At 34.1% G+C, this 18,275-nt stretch overlaps 1 protein-coding gene across 3 annotated transcripts in view; it reads left to right on the forward strand.

Moving 5' to 3' along the window:
- GPATCH2 (G-patch domain containing 2) overlaps positions 1-18,275 on the forward strand; it is a 180,755-nt gene that overhangs the window by 11,412 nt on the left and 151,068 nt on the right. For 2 of the 3 annotated variants that reach the window (XM_036931814.2, XM_036931820.2), the window contains 4 exons: positions 373-1,089; positions 6,204-6,265; positions 9,005-9,187; positions 9,647-9,726. In XM_036931814.2, coding sequence (XP_036787709.2) covers positions 373-1,089; positions 6,204-6,265; positions 9,005-9,187; positions 9,647-9,726 — 1,042 coding nt within the window. Of the gene's footprint in view, positions 1-372; positions 1,090-6,203; positions 6,266-9,004; positions 9,188-9,646; positions 9,727-9,855; positions 11,862-18,275 lie in introns of those variants that run through there. The other variant, XM_036931832.2, reaches the window with a different exon arrangement.

Genomic DNA, 18,275 nt, shown 5'->3' on the forward strand with positions numbered 1-18,275 from the left:
GTTCCCTCTACCTGCTCTAGGAAAAGGACAGGAGTAGAATAATGAACAGTGATTTAAGCAGAGATAACTATTCCATAATTACACAGTAAAAATATAAAATTACTAAGGTCTTTCATTGCTGATACTATTCTTAGTCTAGATGTAATTCCTGTGCTTAATAAAAGAACTTATACAAGAAAAAGGTGCTAAAAAGTGAGTCAGAATATTTGAAACTGTAATATCTTGGATAGGAACCTTAAATTGATTTTAAATATTTCTTTATAATAACTATTAATTTTAGTCAGATTTAGAGTGAATTGTCTGCTGTGATAAACTAAGCTAATACAGTTAATACTATTTTCTTTAAATTTTTTTTTCTTTAAAAAAATGTAGGCATTTCAGTCGAACCATGGAAGAACTGGTTCACGATCTTGTCTCAGCACTGGAGGAGAGCTCAGAGCAAGCTCGAGGCGGATTTGCTGAGACCGGAGATCATTCTCGAAGTATTTCTTGCCCTTTGAAACGCCAGGCGAGAAAAAGAAGGGGGAGAAAACGGAGGTCGTATAACGTTCATCACCCGTGGGAGACGGGCCACTGCTTAAGTGAAGGCTCTGATTCGAGTTTAGAAGAACCAAGCAGGGACTATAGAGAGAATCACAATAACAATAAGAAAGATCCTAGTGACTCTGATGACCAAATGTTAGTGGCAAAGCGCAGGCCATCATCGAACTTAAATAATAATGTTCGAGGGAAAAGACCTCTCTGGCACGAGTCTGATTTCGCTGTGGACAGCCTCGGGAACCGAACTCTGCGCCGGAGGCGGAAGGTAAAACGCATGGCGGTGGATCTGCCCCACGACATTGCCAGCAAGCGGACGATGACCCAGCCCCTGGAAGGCTGTAGAGACCAGGACATGGACAATGACAGAGCTTACCAGTATCAAGAGTTTACGAAGAACAAAATCAAAAAAAGGAAATTGAAAATAATTAGACAAGGACCAAAAATCCAAGACGAAGGAGTGGTTTTAGAAAGTGAGGAAATGAGCCAGTTCAATAAAGACAAAATGGAATATGAAGAGCAAAAAGTCTCAGATGAACTCATGAGTGAAAGGTGACTTTTATATTCTCTAAATATAAAAATATCTTTCGCCTGTGTTTGTGGTTAAATGAGTTTTGTATTTCAATTCTATTTTAAAGTAATTATAAATTATAATGCTGGTGGTGGGGGTATTACTGTTTAACCGTAGTTATATTTCCTTATAATTTACAGTGTTCAGCACGAAGCAAAATTGCTTATTTGATTTACACAAAGTCTTTCAATTGTGTTATAAAGACTTCATTTTCAGCTATAAAAGAGAAAAGGAAATAGATTTTCAATGGGGAAGAATGTGCTTTGGAATAACAGCACATTTATAACTCTTAGAATTGAAATTATAATTATTTTTTTGTTTAATTATAGAGCTTTGGCCTCTGGTGCTTTTTAGTGTCACAGTTCATCAGTTTATTTTGATTCCTAAGAATCAGAAGTTGATGCCATGTCAGGGGTGTATCATTTGATACTGTAAGAAGTCTGTAGTTTGCTAGGAATTCTGATCATTTATGAATTGTAAAACCTAATTTATTGTCTAGAAACATCTGATCTTGTCATTACACAAATGGGAAAAGCAATGATCCTTTGTCAGTTAGTCTAATCTATCCATTCTAAAAACACGGACACTACAATGATAATTGTTAAGTACTGTTTTGACAGCATCAAAAGCTAAGTGATCGTTTTTTCTTTTTTCTTTTTTACATAGAACTAATGCTACTTTCAGGAAATGAGGAAGTATTGACACTGTTCATCCTTTCAGGCATGTCCATAAAACCAAATGCAGAACTACCAGGAAAAAAATCATTCCTTAAAAATGGTCTGGAAAGGAGTATTTCATTTTTTTATTGGTAGGATTGGTATCATTTTAATCATGTGGACTGTGAGCTGTATATCGATAGCTAGCTAGCTAGATACAGTATTTCTTTGCTTGTAAATATAATTATAGACATGAGTAGGACTTTGGTAAAAGTTTCTAGAATGAACCTTTTATTAGAACTAGTTTATTATTCATGCAATTTTTCTAAGCAAGGAAAAATTTCTTCGAAAAATGTTTTAGGAAAGCTTTGAAAAGTTTATGGTACTTGCTTTTCTTTCAAGAAAGTTGTCCTTTTTAATACCAGAATGAGACGTATTTATATGCTGTTTGGTATTTGGCCTTTGTGACTGAGGACCACTTAGCTTGATTTGAAACTGTCTTGCTCAGTTGCGGACAGGGAGGGTGTTTGGCAGTGGAGAGAAGCACTCAGTTCTGGATTCAGATTATCTGCCGGATTAGTCGTGCAAACCCCTCCTTTTATTGATGTCTGCTTTTGATGACTGTGGAAAAGAAAGAGATAAAACTCTCTTCATTTCTTTTCATTGTAAAAAAATACTTGAGTATTTAGTGGGCATGATCAGGCTACCCAGCCCATCCACAGCCCAAGTACCAATTTTCTCACTGGATGTTTTCACTCTCGAATAAATTTAAAAAGTTGTTTTTCTTTTCTTTTAAACTTACCTATATAACTGTTTTTGTTGTTACTTAAGAGTTAGGTGCATACTCCTTCTGGGGGACGATTGCTAAATATTAAGTACATTTTCCCAACAAGTGTAAGTGTTCTGAGACTACTTCCAAAGCTTTGCTACTGTAACAAGCTGCATATTTCCTTGAAACTGGTTTATAAAAAAGTGAAAGAACTGAAGTGTTTCACTCTGTGTGTGTGTGTGTGTGTGTGTGTGTGTGTGAGAGAGAGAGAGAGAGAGAGAGAGAGAGAGAGAGAGAGAGAGAGAGAGAGAGAGATTTAACAAACATTTGAATAAATACTATGTATTCACTTACAGTACCAAGACTAATAATAAGGCACACCCTGTTCTCTACAGCCTCATAACCTGGAGTGGCAGCAGACAAGCAAATGATGAAAATAAAATGTGCTGAGTGGAAGGTACTAGTGAGGGAAGACTTCCTAAAGGAACTGTGATTTAAAGCAAGCATTAAACTCTGTTCAGATATTGGAGGAGTGAAGGGGAGGGAGGGAAATGGCATTCCTGGTAGAGGGAACAGCTTTTGCAAAGTCATGGATTATGAAGCAAGTGTGATGTATTTGGGAAAGTATACATAGTTCATTATTACTAGAAAATAAAGTGGGGGTTGAGGCTAGAGCCATAAGCACATCCTGAAGGCTTTGTGTCCTATAATAAATAGTTCATATTTCATCATATAAGAAATGGGAAGTCAGTGAAAAATTTTCAACAGTGAAAAAACTCAATTACATTTATGTTTTATCAAAACAATATGATCTTGACAACAGTGTTGTGTTTAGCATTGACTGATCTCCAGTCCATCCTTAAGTGGCAGGTGAATTATGGCAGCGATAGTCGAGGGGAAAATATGAAAGCAGATTTAAGAGTTGGAATCAATGAAAGTTTGCCTGTATTTGGGAGGATGAATGAGAAAAGGGACTCATGATGCTCAGGTTTCAAGAATGGAAATTATAGGGAATGAACCAATTGGGACAGGGCATTGGGATGAGTGTGCGTACATTAATCCAACAAGCACTTACAGAATGTATTCTCCTTTGAATTCTGTGCTATAAAAGTTGTACTAAAATGGTGGGAAGAAGAGAAGCCATAATGGCTGGCTGATGCTGAAAATGGAGAGCCTTGCTTCTGTTTAAGTTATTGAGATGTAACAGCTACAAGATATATTTACTTGGAGTAACTAGCTAGATGTCAGCGAAGTGAGATATAAATAAGGGAACATGTTTAATACACATGTAAAAATATCTCAAATTAGGATAAAGATCATTAAGGACCAAGAGCTGGTCTTGGAGAATTCTGGTTTTCTTATGTCATTAAAAAGAGTAGACAGGCAGAGAGAAAAGAGAGAGGAGATAGGGGTAACCACTTGCAGATGGAAAATAAACAGAAGGACCAGAGGTGGGGATGGGAAGAATTTAGGTGGGGGCCCACCTGTGGAGAACCTTGAACTCTAGATAAATTTGATTCAACAAAGTGTGGGGAAGTAATTTATATATTTATAAGAAGACTTATTATTATGTTATGTGTATGTGTATATGCACATTTGGTAGACTTTTTCTTGTAGAATAGTTGCAGATTTACAGAAGAGTTGCAGAGATAGTACAAGGTTTCTATATACCCTGCCCCATGTATCCCACACCCAGTTTCCCCTATTGTTAACATCATGTAATATTATGGTACATATTAATTAATGGTCAGAATTAATGAGCCAGTGTTGACACATTATTAAAGTAAAAGTTAATACTTTATTAGAATCCCTTTTGTTTTTATTTAATGTCCTTTTTCTATTCCAGGATCCCATCCATGATACTTTTAGTCAAAAGTTATATTTTGAAAAGATGAACCTGGTTGTATTTAGAATAGTGGGGTTGTGGGAACATAAATTTGAACTCAGGGAGATTAGAAGACTGTTGTATATATTTTTTTAAAGTGTATAGATGCACAGTCCTTTATCTGCAAATCTGAATTCTGAAGGCTGTGAAAAACTAACGCATTTGTGTCCAGACCTAACTGAACCTGTTAATGTAGATATGCATTCTAAAAATAATATATTAGTATGTTTGATTATGGAGTGCCAACCCAGAACACTCAGGCATTTTAGAACATATCATTCTACACTTTAAATAAAGTTCTCAATCTAAATTCATTTTCCCTCAAAGGTTTCAGAAAAAAAAAACTGTGTTCCCCTATGGTATGTAACCCTTGTTAAAGTAGAGTTGATGGGGGAAGACGGGACAGCACTACTCAGTCACAGAAAAGAAAAAAAGAAGATCAGTAGTTTGGGCTAAATAGCAAAAAGATGAAGTTCCTGAATTGCTCTTCAGTTTCTAACATCACTATGCATAGAAGAGCATATATGTATGTAAATTTGAAAATATGAATGTGATGTTCTAGAAAGTATTGTTTTCTTTCATTAACACTTGGATAGGGGAGCTTCATACATTCTCTTAATTTGAAGAACACTGAAGAAAAAGGTCCTAATTCAGAATTCCTTGAGAAAATGTGACATTTAGCAAATTCTTACACTTTCTGTCTGTATTTTTTTAATCAAACAAAAACTGCTATGATATTTTATGTTCAGAAAATGTCTACAGATTTAGATCTTATCTATCATTTTAATCCTAAACTCAATTTAAACATATTAAAAAGAATAGGATTTTTTTAAGTCAAATCAGTACCTGTTAATGGAAAAGGTATTACAATTTAAAAAATCACCTAGGGCAATTTTCTGATTGGTTAAAATTAAGAATTACAGAGCATATATGTAAAATCTTTAAATGGCCTCAGATTTCTTTAGAGGCCAAAGCTCTTACTATATGACCTTGTTTTTGTGGCTTTTTAACTAACTAGGTTATCATGTAAACATTGCTTCTATTAGAACTAATAGTGGCAGTTTATTCATGTCAGAAAAATACCTATTTGTTTTAATTTGTATGTTAAATTTGACTGTCATACTCTAGATCTCCTGTGGAAGTAACAAGAACCTATTATTTTTGCATACTCCCTCCTTAATATTGGTAATACTCAGTTTTTGCTCAGAGGGATCTTAACTTTGATTTAATGGATTGTTACCATTATAAACTTTTTTCTTCCTCGCCAAGTAGTAGAGTTGTTGTGAATTCTTAAGTAATGTTTTTTCCAGAATATTTGCAGATGTGCTTGTGAAAAGTAATTTCATCCCAGGCCCTTGTATTTCATGTGCTGACAAAAGGCTTAGCCTGCTTTTGATTGAGACTTTTCCCATTTTATTGAGCAGTGGTGGTCCAGGCACAAACTGAATTGTGTGGTGTAAGAAAGGAGCAGTGAGTGTTTGATGCAAGCAGATAATAAAACGCATCAATTGTGTCAGCACCTCGTGGCAGTCACATCTGGCTTCCTGTCAGGGTCCCATTAGATTCCTGTGGTTTTATGTGCCAAAAATAATATGCTCTGTAGTTAATGGAACCAGAATATTTGCAGTTTGATTTTTAAAAAACCATCTTACTTTCTTTCAGATCTTTGTCTGGCTTAAATTCCATCTCTGAGCTGCTATGTCTCTTTAAAATTTTACGACCGCGAGATCAATTGTTCTTTTGATCTTTTTTTGTTTTTTGTTTTTTTCTTTTCCCTTATAACAGTGAGTCCAGCAGTCTCAGCAGCACTGATGCTGGTTTGTTTACCAATGATGAGGGAAGACAAGGTACTGAAATGTCTTTTTTTTTTTAATTTCTTTGAGAAAACATCTTCATTTTAAAGTTGTGCTCATTCTTAGTTATTTCCTAAGTTGATGACTGCAATCCAGTTACATTGACTACTGAGTGGATTGGGGTTTAGTTCTTGTATATGCTCTGAAAGGTATCCTGTTCTGATGACCTAAAGTAATTGATTATCTCCAAAAGCTAGCATGAAGAGCTCATAATGTTAAGGAACTGTTACCTCCTACCTTCTGTGAGTAAGCGTTACTACCTCAGTGTTTGCAGTCTGCCCTTTTCTAGCAAGTTCACAAGACACGTTCTCATTCTCCACCTGATTCCAAATGTATTCAGTACTGTTTAAGCATCAATAAGGATGGACTTGTAAATCATTTGTCATTTATATTCAGCTCTGACATTTATTCATCCTATCCAGTTTGTAAGTAATTAGACAATTTTCATAAATTCAGTATCGTAAACTGTTAAAACACTAATGTCTTACAACGTAAGCGCTTTTCCATCTTTGAAATTTCCTGAAGCTTTTCACACTTTAATATGGCATTATTTTGAAACTACCTGTTCTGGAAGAAAACATGAAACCCTTAATAAAGGGCAGGAAGCAGACACACAAATACTTTTCACCAGTTTTTCATATCTTGAGAATCTTTAGAGGAAAGCAGGAAGAATTAAGGGAAAAAACAAAATGTATTACTTTAAATTATAAATAATTTAGTGATGTTGTGAAATAAAAAACAATGAAATAATACCTGCCCCACACATTTTTTTCATACTCTGTTCATACTCTTGACAATATGAGTGAAGTAAATAAATGATCTTTTTTGCTTACTTAAAACCAGTTGTCCCGGATAAATATGCACATAGCTATTTTAAAGACTGTAGACTTTCTAAACTTTAGAGACTTGGCTGAAGTATGTTAGAATCTCTGGGCTAAGAGTGTGCTTGACTTCCTTGATAGTATACCCAAATTCTCATTAAAATACATTTCTACCCAAAGTTACATTACAAATATTGAATTTCGTAATGAAATGGAAAAACTTTTTTAAAAAACTTCTCACAAGTTTATCAATCTTTGAAAAGCATTGAATCGCTTAGAATAATACGCTAACATTTACTGTGAACTACTTATATTTCACACTAGGTGCTATTTTTACATTTTATTTTAAGTGTTATTTGTAAAACACATGAGATTTCCCTTTTTTTTTTTTTAGAAGATGAAATTTAGCTAATAGAGTTGAAGTAACATAACTTCTGCAGTATTGCAAAACACTAGAATTCCAACTGGTCTGTCTGACTTCAGAGCCCAAGTTCTTGATCTTTAGCTATTTGATTTCTCCATTAAGAATAAAAAGCTGTGTGTCACAAAAAATAAAATAGCCTCATTCTTCTATAATAATGTTTTCTCATTTGGAATTAAGATCTGGGGTAGTCAGTTTCAACTGACTGCCCTTTTTGTGCTTATGTAAATCTCAGTAAAAAGGCTAGTATTTATGTGCTTTCAATTACATGTTTTTTTAATTAACAATTTGAACAGTTGACCTTGGTTTTCCAAATGCTTTAAATTTTTCATTCCTTCCTAATTTGAAATAGAGCTGTTTCCCATAAAAATCATTTACAGTTGAAGTGTAAGGTATTTTTTAGTTTGCTAAAAATATTTGCAGTAAGGGACTTTGGAAATCAGAAATCTTTCTCTAAAGGAAAAAAGTTTATAGCATTTGTGATAACCCTCTTAGAAACCAGAATTAGGTTTTCTAAGAATCATGAAGAAGACCTTAATGAATCTCACATCATATTCAAAATGCTATTTGTCTCTTATTTTTTAAAGCAACCTGCCTGTCGCCTTCTGTATACATCGCTTTATGATAACTTTTTGAAAAACAAAATGCTGTTGATTGACACCAAAGACACATTTCAAACTTAATTTGAAATTGGTCATTACTCATGGTTATACTCATGGTTGTTCCCAAAAGTTCAACTTACTATAAATAGTGTTCTGTTCTGAAAAATACCTTGCCTGTAGTAGCCCGGTATAGTTTACTTGTAAATTCTGTGGTATTGTCACATTTCATTTAAAATCAACTTTTTCACAACTATTTCTTAATGAACTTAATCAGATTAATTTCATTTAGTCACATCTGTTCATGATTGTTTCCCCCTTTACACTACATACAAATCATGAAATTAAGCTAATTATATACCATTATCAGCTGCAAAGAACAGGTTCCACAGTTTTGTACCTTTCAATTCCCGGCAGGAGAATAAGGCTTGTTTTTCCTTAATGTGGAAAGGGTAGTAACTTAAATGTATTTCCCTACAGTTTTTGCCAAAAGATTAGCCAGTTTATCATTGTTTTTCACATTTTTAAATTGGTTCTAAAGCATAGCATTTTTATGTTTTGCAGTTGGCAGTTCTTGTTACTGTTTAAAAACATTTCTCAGGTGAAGCTGTATTATAGAAAAAAAAGTTTTCTGAATAGATTGTATTTGTGAAGAGATACAGGATCCCCAGTGAAATTAGAATTTTAGATAAATAACAGTTTATTAGTGTAAGTGTGTCCCATGCCGAATTTAGACATACTAAAAATTTCATATGAGCACTACATATTATCTCAGAAATTTACCTAAAATTCAAGTTTAATTTTTGTAGTGTGTTTTTTCAATCTAATTTGACAAGTCTGTGTGTTTGCACGGCAAAGCTGAATCTTTGGGCAATGTCTTGTATTTGCACAGGTGATGATGAGCAGAGTGACTGGTTTTATGAAAAGGAATCAGGTGGAGCCTGTGGCATCGCTGGAGTAGTGCCCTGGTGGGAGAAGGAAGATCCTTCCAAGCTAGACAAAAATTTACCAGATCCTGTCTTTGAAAGTATCTTAACTGGTTCTTTCCCCCTTATGTCGCATCCGGGAAGAAGAGGTCAGTAGTACTGCCTTCATGTGGATACGGTGGCTTGTGGTCTATCTAGGAATGTTCGTTGGAAGAGGATAGGCTAAAATGGAAATGCAAGAATCTAAATACAAGATGTGGCAAAGAAACATGTTGAAGAGTACTTCGGCTGTTACATTTATCATGATTTCAAATTACTAAAAGGTTGACTTGTTCTCTTGCTGGGCCCTTTGTGAAACTGTTGAAATGATAGAAAAGGTAAACTGGGAGGAAAGAGCCAATAATACTCTTAATGCCTAAATCGCTGACAGTTGTGTGCTGACCACATTAAAACCCTACTGAGCATTTCTTTTTAGTGTGAGTTTCATATTTTCCCCACTATTATTTGAGATGTTTCCCTCTCCAACTTGGAATTCTGTAGTGATAGGAACTCACTGTATCCGTCAATAATCATAGAGTCTCCTAATTTAAATGCTTTGATTTTTCCAGGTTTCCAAGCTAGACTCAGTCGCCTTCATGGAATGACTTCTAAGAATATTAAAAAATCTGGAGGGACCCCAACTTCAATGGTAGGCATGCTTTTTTGTTTTTAATTGTCATGTTTAGAAATGTACCCATTTCTATGGAATAAAAAGCCACATCCTCATCCTTTATTCATATTCTAATGTTATACTTAAAAATAATCCATTTTTTTGTAGGCTACAAACTGGACCAGTGAGATTCCCCTATAAACCAAATCTTCTAATGCTAATAAATTAGTTACGTTTTGAACATCTGGGGAATGACATTCGAGGGAACCTGGCTCCTGTCCTCTTCCCCTGGAGGAGTATCATTGAAGTGAGACCCTCTTTGATGAAAAGATGGGGCTGTTTTTGCTGGAGGACTGGTATTCTTCCTTTAGTCAGAAGTGAACCTGGTTGGGGAGGCTTTCTAGGGATCTAGGTTGGCCCAAGGGTGGGTAGAAGGTACTGTAAATTTTATATATTTTTCTCTTTTATGATTCTTTTTTACATTGAGACCATTATGTATCACTTGCTTTGCCAAAAGGTAGAAAAGTTGCAACTTCCAGATCTCACATAAGTATTCCTACTGTCTATATTGTGACTGGCTAAGAAGTTATTTTTACATAACCAACTGTTGTAAATAAAAAAAACATGATGCATTGGCATTTATGGTTCATTTTTAGAGTCTTATATAACCAGCATTATTTAAAATATTTGCATTTTACTCAGGGTATTTTAACAAGGGCTAAGATGAGTAGTAGGTAAGGTTGATGGTCTTTGCTAGAGTTTGTATTTTGTTTGCTTTCTACTTGGAAAATCTGCTCTGTAATACAAACGCATTGTATTTTATAGTATAGTTTTCATTGTACTGCAAAAATCATCCTAGTTTTAAACTACGGTAATAACTAGTTTGTGTTAGTAGAATCATTTACTATTACCTTTTAAATGACCTGCTTTGATACTGAAATCACTCAAAATTATGATTTTGACTTAGAGCTTATTGAAATCATGTGAAAGTTGGTATTTCCACAATTACTGTATAAGTCTGAATCACATTGTCTTGTTTAAAAGTGAGAGCTGCTTGCACAGTCTTAGAATGGCAGATCCTATGTGTCACTGTGAGTGTCAGAAATATTCGCATGAGCTCAGTTTCACCAGCAAAGGGGATAATGTACATTTCTATTGATGGTGTAATTCAGACACTATCCTATGTTCAGGCCATTTGAGCTCTTCAAAATGGTTATATTAAAATGATTAATATTTTTATTAAGTTCTGATAATTGATGAATACTGTGATTTAATACATGTATTTTTATATTACTGTATGGATTAATTGTTAATTCAGCATTTAATGGCTAACTTAAATATGATGATCGGAAAAGAAACTTAAAGTTGACATTTCCTTTACCTAAAATTACTACAGTCTGAAAGATTTCAGCAAATGTATTAAGTGGGAATGTGTGACAACTTTTAGATTGCTTGTCTAAACTGGAGGGATTAAAAATGATAAAGTACAACTTTGAGTCTCTTTACCTTTGCATATTTAAAAGTGATATTTTAGAGGTACAATAATGTGGTGTTTGGTATTGTAAGTAAGCTTTTTTGTGCTATGTCCTTGGAGTGAAAATCTACGACTTTTTTTTCTGCATTACATAGATGATTTCATTTTATTTTGTATAATGACTGTCTTTCAGATCTGAATAAGTCACTTTAAAACCTTGGCCTATGAACTTTGCCTTACCAATCATGAATCTAGATGAATGCTATCTAGTTCTTGGTTCAGTTGTACCTGTTTTTATTTTTGGTTCACTGCTTGCTTGAGCATAGCTGGGATTAGTAGCCCATTTTCTAGGCTTATTGCAATCTCACTGTGGTATTTTATAGAAGCTATTACAACTGATAGGCAAGCTTCCTGGTATTGATGATACATGACTTAACCATAGGAAAAGCTGCCTTCCCTCCCTAAATTGTAAAAAGGTGATTAAGTTTCACTTGATGGAGATATACTATGTATGTGTATTTATCACGGAACTAGTGCATTAGGCCATAAACTGTTTCCCTGTCTATGTTTTTTGTATTCATAATTTTACTGAAAACAGTGGGTTCCTTCAGGTTTTCTTTCTTTCAATCCTGAATTGTCCTTGTTTGGATTTTTAAATACTGTAATTTTTTTTTCAATAAAATATCTGACTTGGACAAGAAAGGTAAGAGTTCCCGTTTGTGCTGACATTTTTACATTCCTATGCTACATTTTGCTGTTGTTTATACTGTGCACATTATATATAACATTCTAGTTTTAAAAGTCATAGTCTTAAAACAGTCATATATATATATATATATATTTTTTTTTTTCAAAACAGTCATATTTAAACAGTACCCATGACATTGAATGATAAAAAGTGAAGCTTATTCCTTAGACTTCCCCAGTGGAAAGCGAGGCTGCCTTTGAGAGATTAATTTCCTAGCAAAGCCAAACACATGTAGGTGCAACGCATTAAACAGAAAGGCAGCAAAGGGCCTGCCTTACTCAGAGGAGTGATAACTACATGAATACAATGAAGGTCTTTGAAGGAAATGACAGAAGACAAATCTTTTACTAAAATATTAATGTAAACATTTTGGGGGGGAGGATTTTTCAATTGGATTTTTCTTTATGCACCATAATTATGCTCTATAAAGTTGCTGCATGTACTGAACCATTGCTCCTAAGAGAAACACAGGGTTAGGTTCCTGTGAGCCTCTGCTCATGACATTTCCATCCGTCAATCAGTACATGTTTTATGTTATGTTTGTGTTAAAAAGCACCCTCCTTAATAGATATTGTTGATTCCTTAACATTGAACTCACAGCCAACAGCGCTATAACTTGACACCTGAGCAGAGCTCATTCACACACGTTATTTCCTCCGTAAGGCACATCACAGTCCTCATTCTCAGAACACCACTGCAGCACTGTGCTTGGGGGCCATTTCGGATGGTGAATCACCAAGAAAGAGCACAAAAATGTGAAAAACATGGCACTGAATAAACAAGAAGGACACCTGCTCACAGTATTAGAGCTAGAACCGGAAGGCACTATGGCTCCTGTCTGTGACTGAGCGTGAAAGAGCTATGAGTATTGACCTGGTCATTAGAGATACATGCTAGCGAGTAGGCACATGTGCACATATGGAATCTGCAGAGTAATGAAGATAGAGTCTGCTGAGTTTTGTGAAGAGCAAAGTGGTACTGTAGAAAATTTGCAGGGTTTGAAGTCAGAACTTTGTGAATTGCTACTCTGGTTCTTCTTTTTACTTTGTAATTATAATTTGAACCTCTTTTTCTCTTTCTGTTAAATAGATAATAATTACCTTGCAGAAGTGTTGTCAGGATACAGTGAGATTATGTGTACAAAATGTGCCCAGCACCATCTGTGTCACATAGTGTATTAAATAGATGATAGTTACTGTTATTATTTAATATATTAAGCACAAGCTCAATATTTAGAGAACATTTGTACCATGGATCAAAGTATAGAATTTTAGACTTTTAAAACTTTTCTGTTCATATTTTATATATAATATGCCTTATATTTAATATTTAAAATGCTTTATATTAACAGCCTTTTATGTTTCTTTTATACCTCATTTATATTTGAACCAGCCTTTGTCTTTAATACAGTCTGTGAAGAATAATTTAAAATGAAAATTTTAGATTTACAGCCACTGCATTAAACCTCAAAATTTAATTGCAAACTAAAAACTGTTCTAAAACACTTCTTACTACCCCCCTTCCAGTCATTAAGCTCTTCATTTGTAGAAAGACCTGTACTGTTTAGGAGGTTCGGTCCAGGGTTACCTGATTTTAAAAAAATAATTTTGTTTGTGTACGTGAGGGGTGAATTCAGAGTCCTGAGGATTTAATGTTGAGAGGAATTAACTATTGCTGTTCTTCTGTTAGAATAAAATACCAGTTTATTGGAACTCAGCTAAGCAGCCTCTAATAATTCACCTGTTTTAGGAGAATTAAGCAAATGATAATGTATTCCAAGGGATATCCTAGGGTCATTATCCAGGAGGTTCAGCCTGAATCTCCTGTATTTCCAGAATTTGTATATAAAGTATAATTCATAATAATCCTCAGAATAATGATCCATCTCAGAAATAGTTTGGGAATACAGTATTCAAAATGTGAAGCTAATTAATCCGATTTAAGCATAATATTTCAGTTAGCCAGGATGTCCTATACCTCTCAGCATCCTAGTGAATCAATGTTTTATATAGGTGAAAGACTTTTTTTTTAATTCTTCTTTTTTTAAAACTGATGGTCTCTCAGTAGGTGTCACATTCATCTAAGGTAGCATTCAAACTGAGTAGCAGTCTGTTGAAAGATCAGGAAATAAGTGTCTCCATTTAAAATACACTACCTGAAATACAACATAAATTATTACACAAGAAATTGTACCTAAGAGTTGTAGGATGCTTTCTAAAGGTTTTATAATTGTTTCCATCCAGTTTTTTTGTATGGTTGGAATGAGGACAAGTATGGTGGTGATGGTGATAATAGTTAGTATGTCAAAGAAAATGAATCTGATTTAATGACCTTTTTATTCATGTTTATTAAGTTTAAATATCCGGAAAAAATGTGAATATCATGCTTAATCGAAATTGTCATGCTGTACAAATAAGAATACTGTTTATATTCAACAATGCAGTAGCCCTGAACATAATATATATCTGTTCAGAATCTTGAGTCTTTTCACTGTGTAAGAGAAAAGGAATATTGTCTGTTTTTACATCTTCTGTGAAGTCATAGAACGGATTTGATAAGTGACATACAATGATAATGATACTATAGTAATTTACTCTGTATATTTCACTCAAACTTTGTTTTATTGTTTCTTAGACTACTAGAGTAGGAATATTTTGCAAAGGCCATTTTAAATGTATTTGGCTTAAATAAGGGAACTACATAAACCTTTCTCTTAGATTAATCTAAGATAAAGGAGAAATTTTGTATTGGAAAACACACCTACAATGATTTTTTAAATACACACGGCATATGTCTCCAAATGTAATTTGACCATGTGCTAACTAGTTACCTAATATTTTTCAGTGGAATTCAGTACTAAATGCTTAATTATAATCTCTGTGAATTGATATATGTTTGTATCCTTAAAGCATTTTTAGGTACTTTGTAGAATCAAAGAATATATGTTTAGAATTTTTTTATGTTCTAAATATGTATCATCATGTATATTCTAATCTGTTGCCTTATATGTTAGTTTTTATCTTACCTGGAAGTCAACCTCAGATTCAGATTTCACACTAGAAACTCACACTTTTTCCTTATAATTTCTTTTGAGATGTAGTGAATTCTGTATCATAGGAAAGTACTGCTTAAGAGAATTATAATATTTCTCTTACACAAGACATTTTAAAAGTGTCTCTTATTTGATTTAAATTTCTCTGTTTTGATAGCATTATTCACAACTTTATATTTTATATCATAAATGTAATACCCATAAATGATATTTGAAAGCATGAATCTAATAATTTTTCATTTGTTCAATTAAAAATAGTATAATACTAATATTGATTATAGTCTTACTGTATTAACTTTATTAAAAGTGGGATAGAATATACCATTTTAAAAGGTACAGTTATACATAATCATTCAACCAGTATTTACATGCTTATTCTCTTCTTCATATTTAGTTTTAAAAATCCTTTAGGAAAAATTGCATAAACATGTTCAAGTGTTCAATCTTAGTAACAATACTACCAAATTTGGCCACAGATACTTTTTATCCCTATATTTAAAATATTTGTCCTTGCTTCTCTGATTACTTAATACTAGAATTGGCTTGACTTAATTTATTTTTGCTCGGTGCTCCAGAAATATGGAACTTAGCAAAGAGAATATTAATAATGATAGAGAACACTTAAAGTGGTGCTTATTATATGCCAGATATTTTTCTAGGTGCTATTTTTATATTTCAATTCATTTAATCCTATTAACACCCCTATAACATAGGTTAAGGTTTACGACTTACACATTTTTTTTGTTTTTGTTTTTGTTTTTACCTTTCATAAGCCAAAAGTAAGGAAATCTGGATATTTCTTCTTTTGTTGTCATGTTGCTAATAAATATAAATTTTCTTCATAAAATAGCCTTCATTTTTGGTTACAAAATACTATCAGAAATGTGAATTATTTTGAAGTATCTGCAGCATTCTTTGCTGTATTGAATAGAGAGCACAGTCAAGGTGTGTACCATAATAAAAATGATAATTAAAATGTTTTACTGCTTCCATCGGATTAATCACTGGAACCAAATCCTCCATTCTGATTCTTTCTTTGTTTCCAACATTGTTTATAGTACCTTCTTGATTCTTAACCCCATTCAGTTTTCATCTGCCTTCTTGCTCTCTGTCTCTACCTGTTCTCCCTGCTTGCCTTCCTGGGCCCTCATTATCTCTCCACGCTTGTACAGTGCGCCTAGTAGCTGTCACATCTCTACTTCAGTTCAGTGGTAATGAGACGCTCTGTATTTCTCTTGCTCCTCTCCTCCTCTTTGTAATGGAACTTGTTAAAATTCTGGGTGGATAGATATCACTCAGAAGGAAGATCTGTTCATTGGGACTACAAGTCTGAGTTCTCTCACTAACTCGTTGGGATGAAACTGGCAGACTAAGGCGTGGATGGGAAGGCTTAAGTTTGAAACAGCAGGGAGTGTTTGGGAAGCTGAATCCATTGTCACTGAAGCCCAAGGTGTGCTGTGTGGAGGAGTTTGCACAGGGTTTGGATGGCAAGGTCGTCGGGAGTTAGATCATTTCAGACTTAGTGGACCACAGGGATGCATGTGAGCTGATGTATTCTCTGAGGGTTAAGGTAATCACATTGGTCTTTTGAAAGATCACATGGGCAGTAGTACTTGTCTTTTGAAAGATCATATGGACAGGGCATTGGGTGGTTACAGATTAAGAAATCTATGTTTTGCCCCTGTTTCCCCAGTAGATAGGATACAAAGTAAATGGAACCACTATATTTTACTGAACTTGATATTCTGATTGACATTGGGGCAGTATCCACTCATTCAACAAATTCTTACTGAGCCTCTGCTAGATACTGTTGTAAGCTTTGGGGTTACAGTGCTGTGGAAGGGACAAGGTTCCCTGGAGCTTACATTTTAGTGACTAAAAATAAACCTTGTTGGCAGGGGGCAGGGGTGTGCTAATTAATAATGGCCATGGAGAAAATTAAACAGAATTATAGGGCATGAATGTGATGGGAGAGAATATGATTTTCAGGCTGAAACCATTTTCAGCCTTGGCTGATCTTCTGCCTTCTTATTATTCTTACAACAATGTGGGAAAAGAAACAAAAGTGTGATTACTCAAACCCATTTATTCAAGAATTTGGTATAGGTCCCAAACATCTCCCAGTTCCTGAGCAGGTGGACCACAGCTTTTAAACATCACTGTAAGTGCGCCTGCAAATGGCAGAAGAATGACTTTGTTTACAAAGTGCAATATCATTACTGATGTTTTTCAATGGTTTTTAATTAAAAGAAAGCTTGCAGGTGCCAAGTTTTTATTTGATATTTTGGTTTTTACCCTCTAGATTTAAATATAATATATGTTCTGAACTTTATTATTGAATAGTGTAATAGTTATCTGCGTTCATGACTATTTAAATATTGTGCAGGGCAACTAGTCTATTACATGGTTTTAAATGCATGAAATGCCATGGTTTCTTCTTTTTGTATTTTCACTTTCATATTTGTGTACAGATTTTTAAGGTTATCACATTATTAGTAAAGAAATTGCTTGTCTTAAGATTTTTTTTTGAGGAGATGATCTATGGACTTATTAATGAACTCCTTAAGAACATTGAATTTGCAAGCTTCTGAGGTTTTTAAAATATACATCTTATGAGGATTATTCTTATCATTTAAAATTTTTCCAGTCTTATGTATCCTGAAAAAAAACCTTTGAAATATGTTCAAAAATGCTCTTCCCTTAGAAATGAAGGTTGCTAATTGGTAACCATTTGACTCCACAAATGGAGGCTCAAGACCCCTTTTCCTTGTTGCTCTTTACAACGCTGGTGACGTTGCCAGAGTCCCCGTTATTATTACTATATTTTTTCATCAAAACCAGGGAAACAAATGTTGCAAACATTTCACTTTCTTTGAAGCTTCAACTCTGGTATTCTGCCTTTTATGTTGCTGATAGAATTATTCTGATGGTCTATAAAACCCAGTTTTCTAATTTGCCTTTCAATATGTCAAACACCTAATACCAGAAAAAGTTCAAAATCAGTGATGGGTAGAACACTTCCAAATAATACTTAACAAGCACTTTCTATATTGAAGTCAAGTCCTCCAACTGAAGGTCAATTTGAACAACTGAGAATTCACAAAGGAAGTCATATTAATAAAGGGGGTTCCCTGTACTATAGTTAGCAAATGCCAACCAGTTATTTGTTGCCTGTCATCCAGACTAGGGGATTTTGCCAAACCAGAGATACATGCCAGCAGGTATTTATAGTGTAAGCCAATAAAATTTGTAAAAATTTTGTTGTTAAAAACAGTTGTCTAAAACATTGACCAGTACTTAATGAGGGAATAAAG

Source organism: Manis pentadactyla, chromosome 19 (genome assembly GCF_030020395.1).
Source record: "Manis pentadactyla isolate mManPen7 chromosome 19, mManPen7.hap1, whole genome shotgun sequence".
Lineage (NCBI taxonomy): Eukaryota > Metazoa > Chordata > Mammalia > Pholidota > Manidae > Manis > Manis pentadactyla.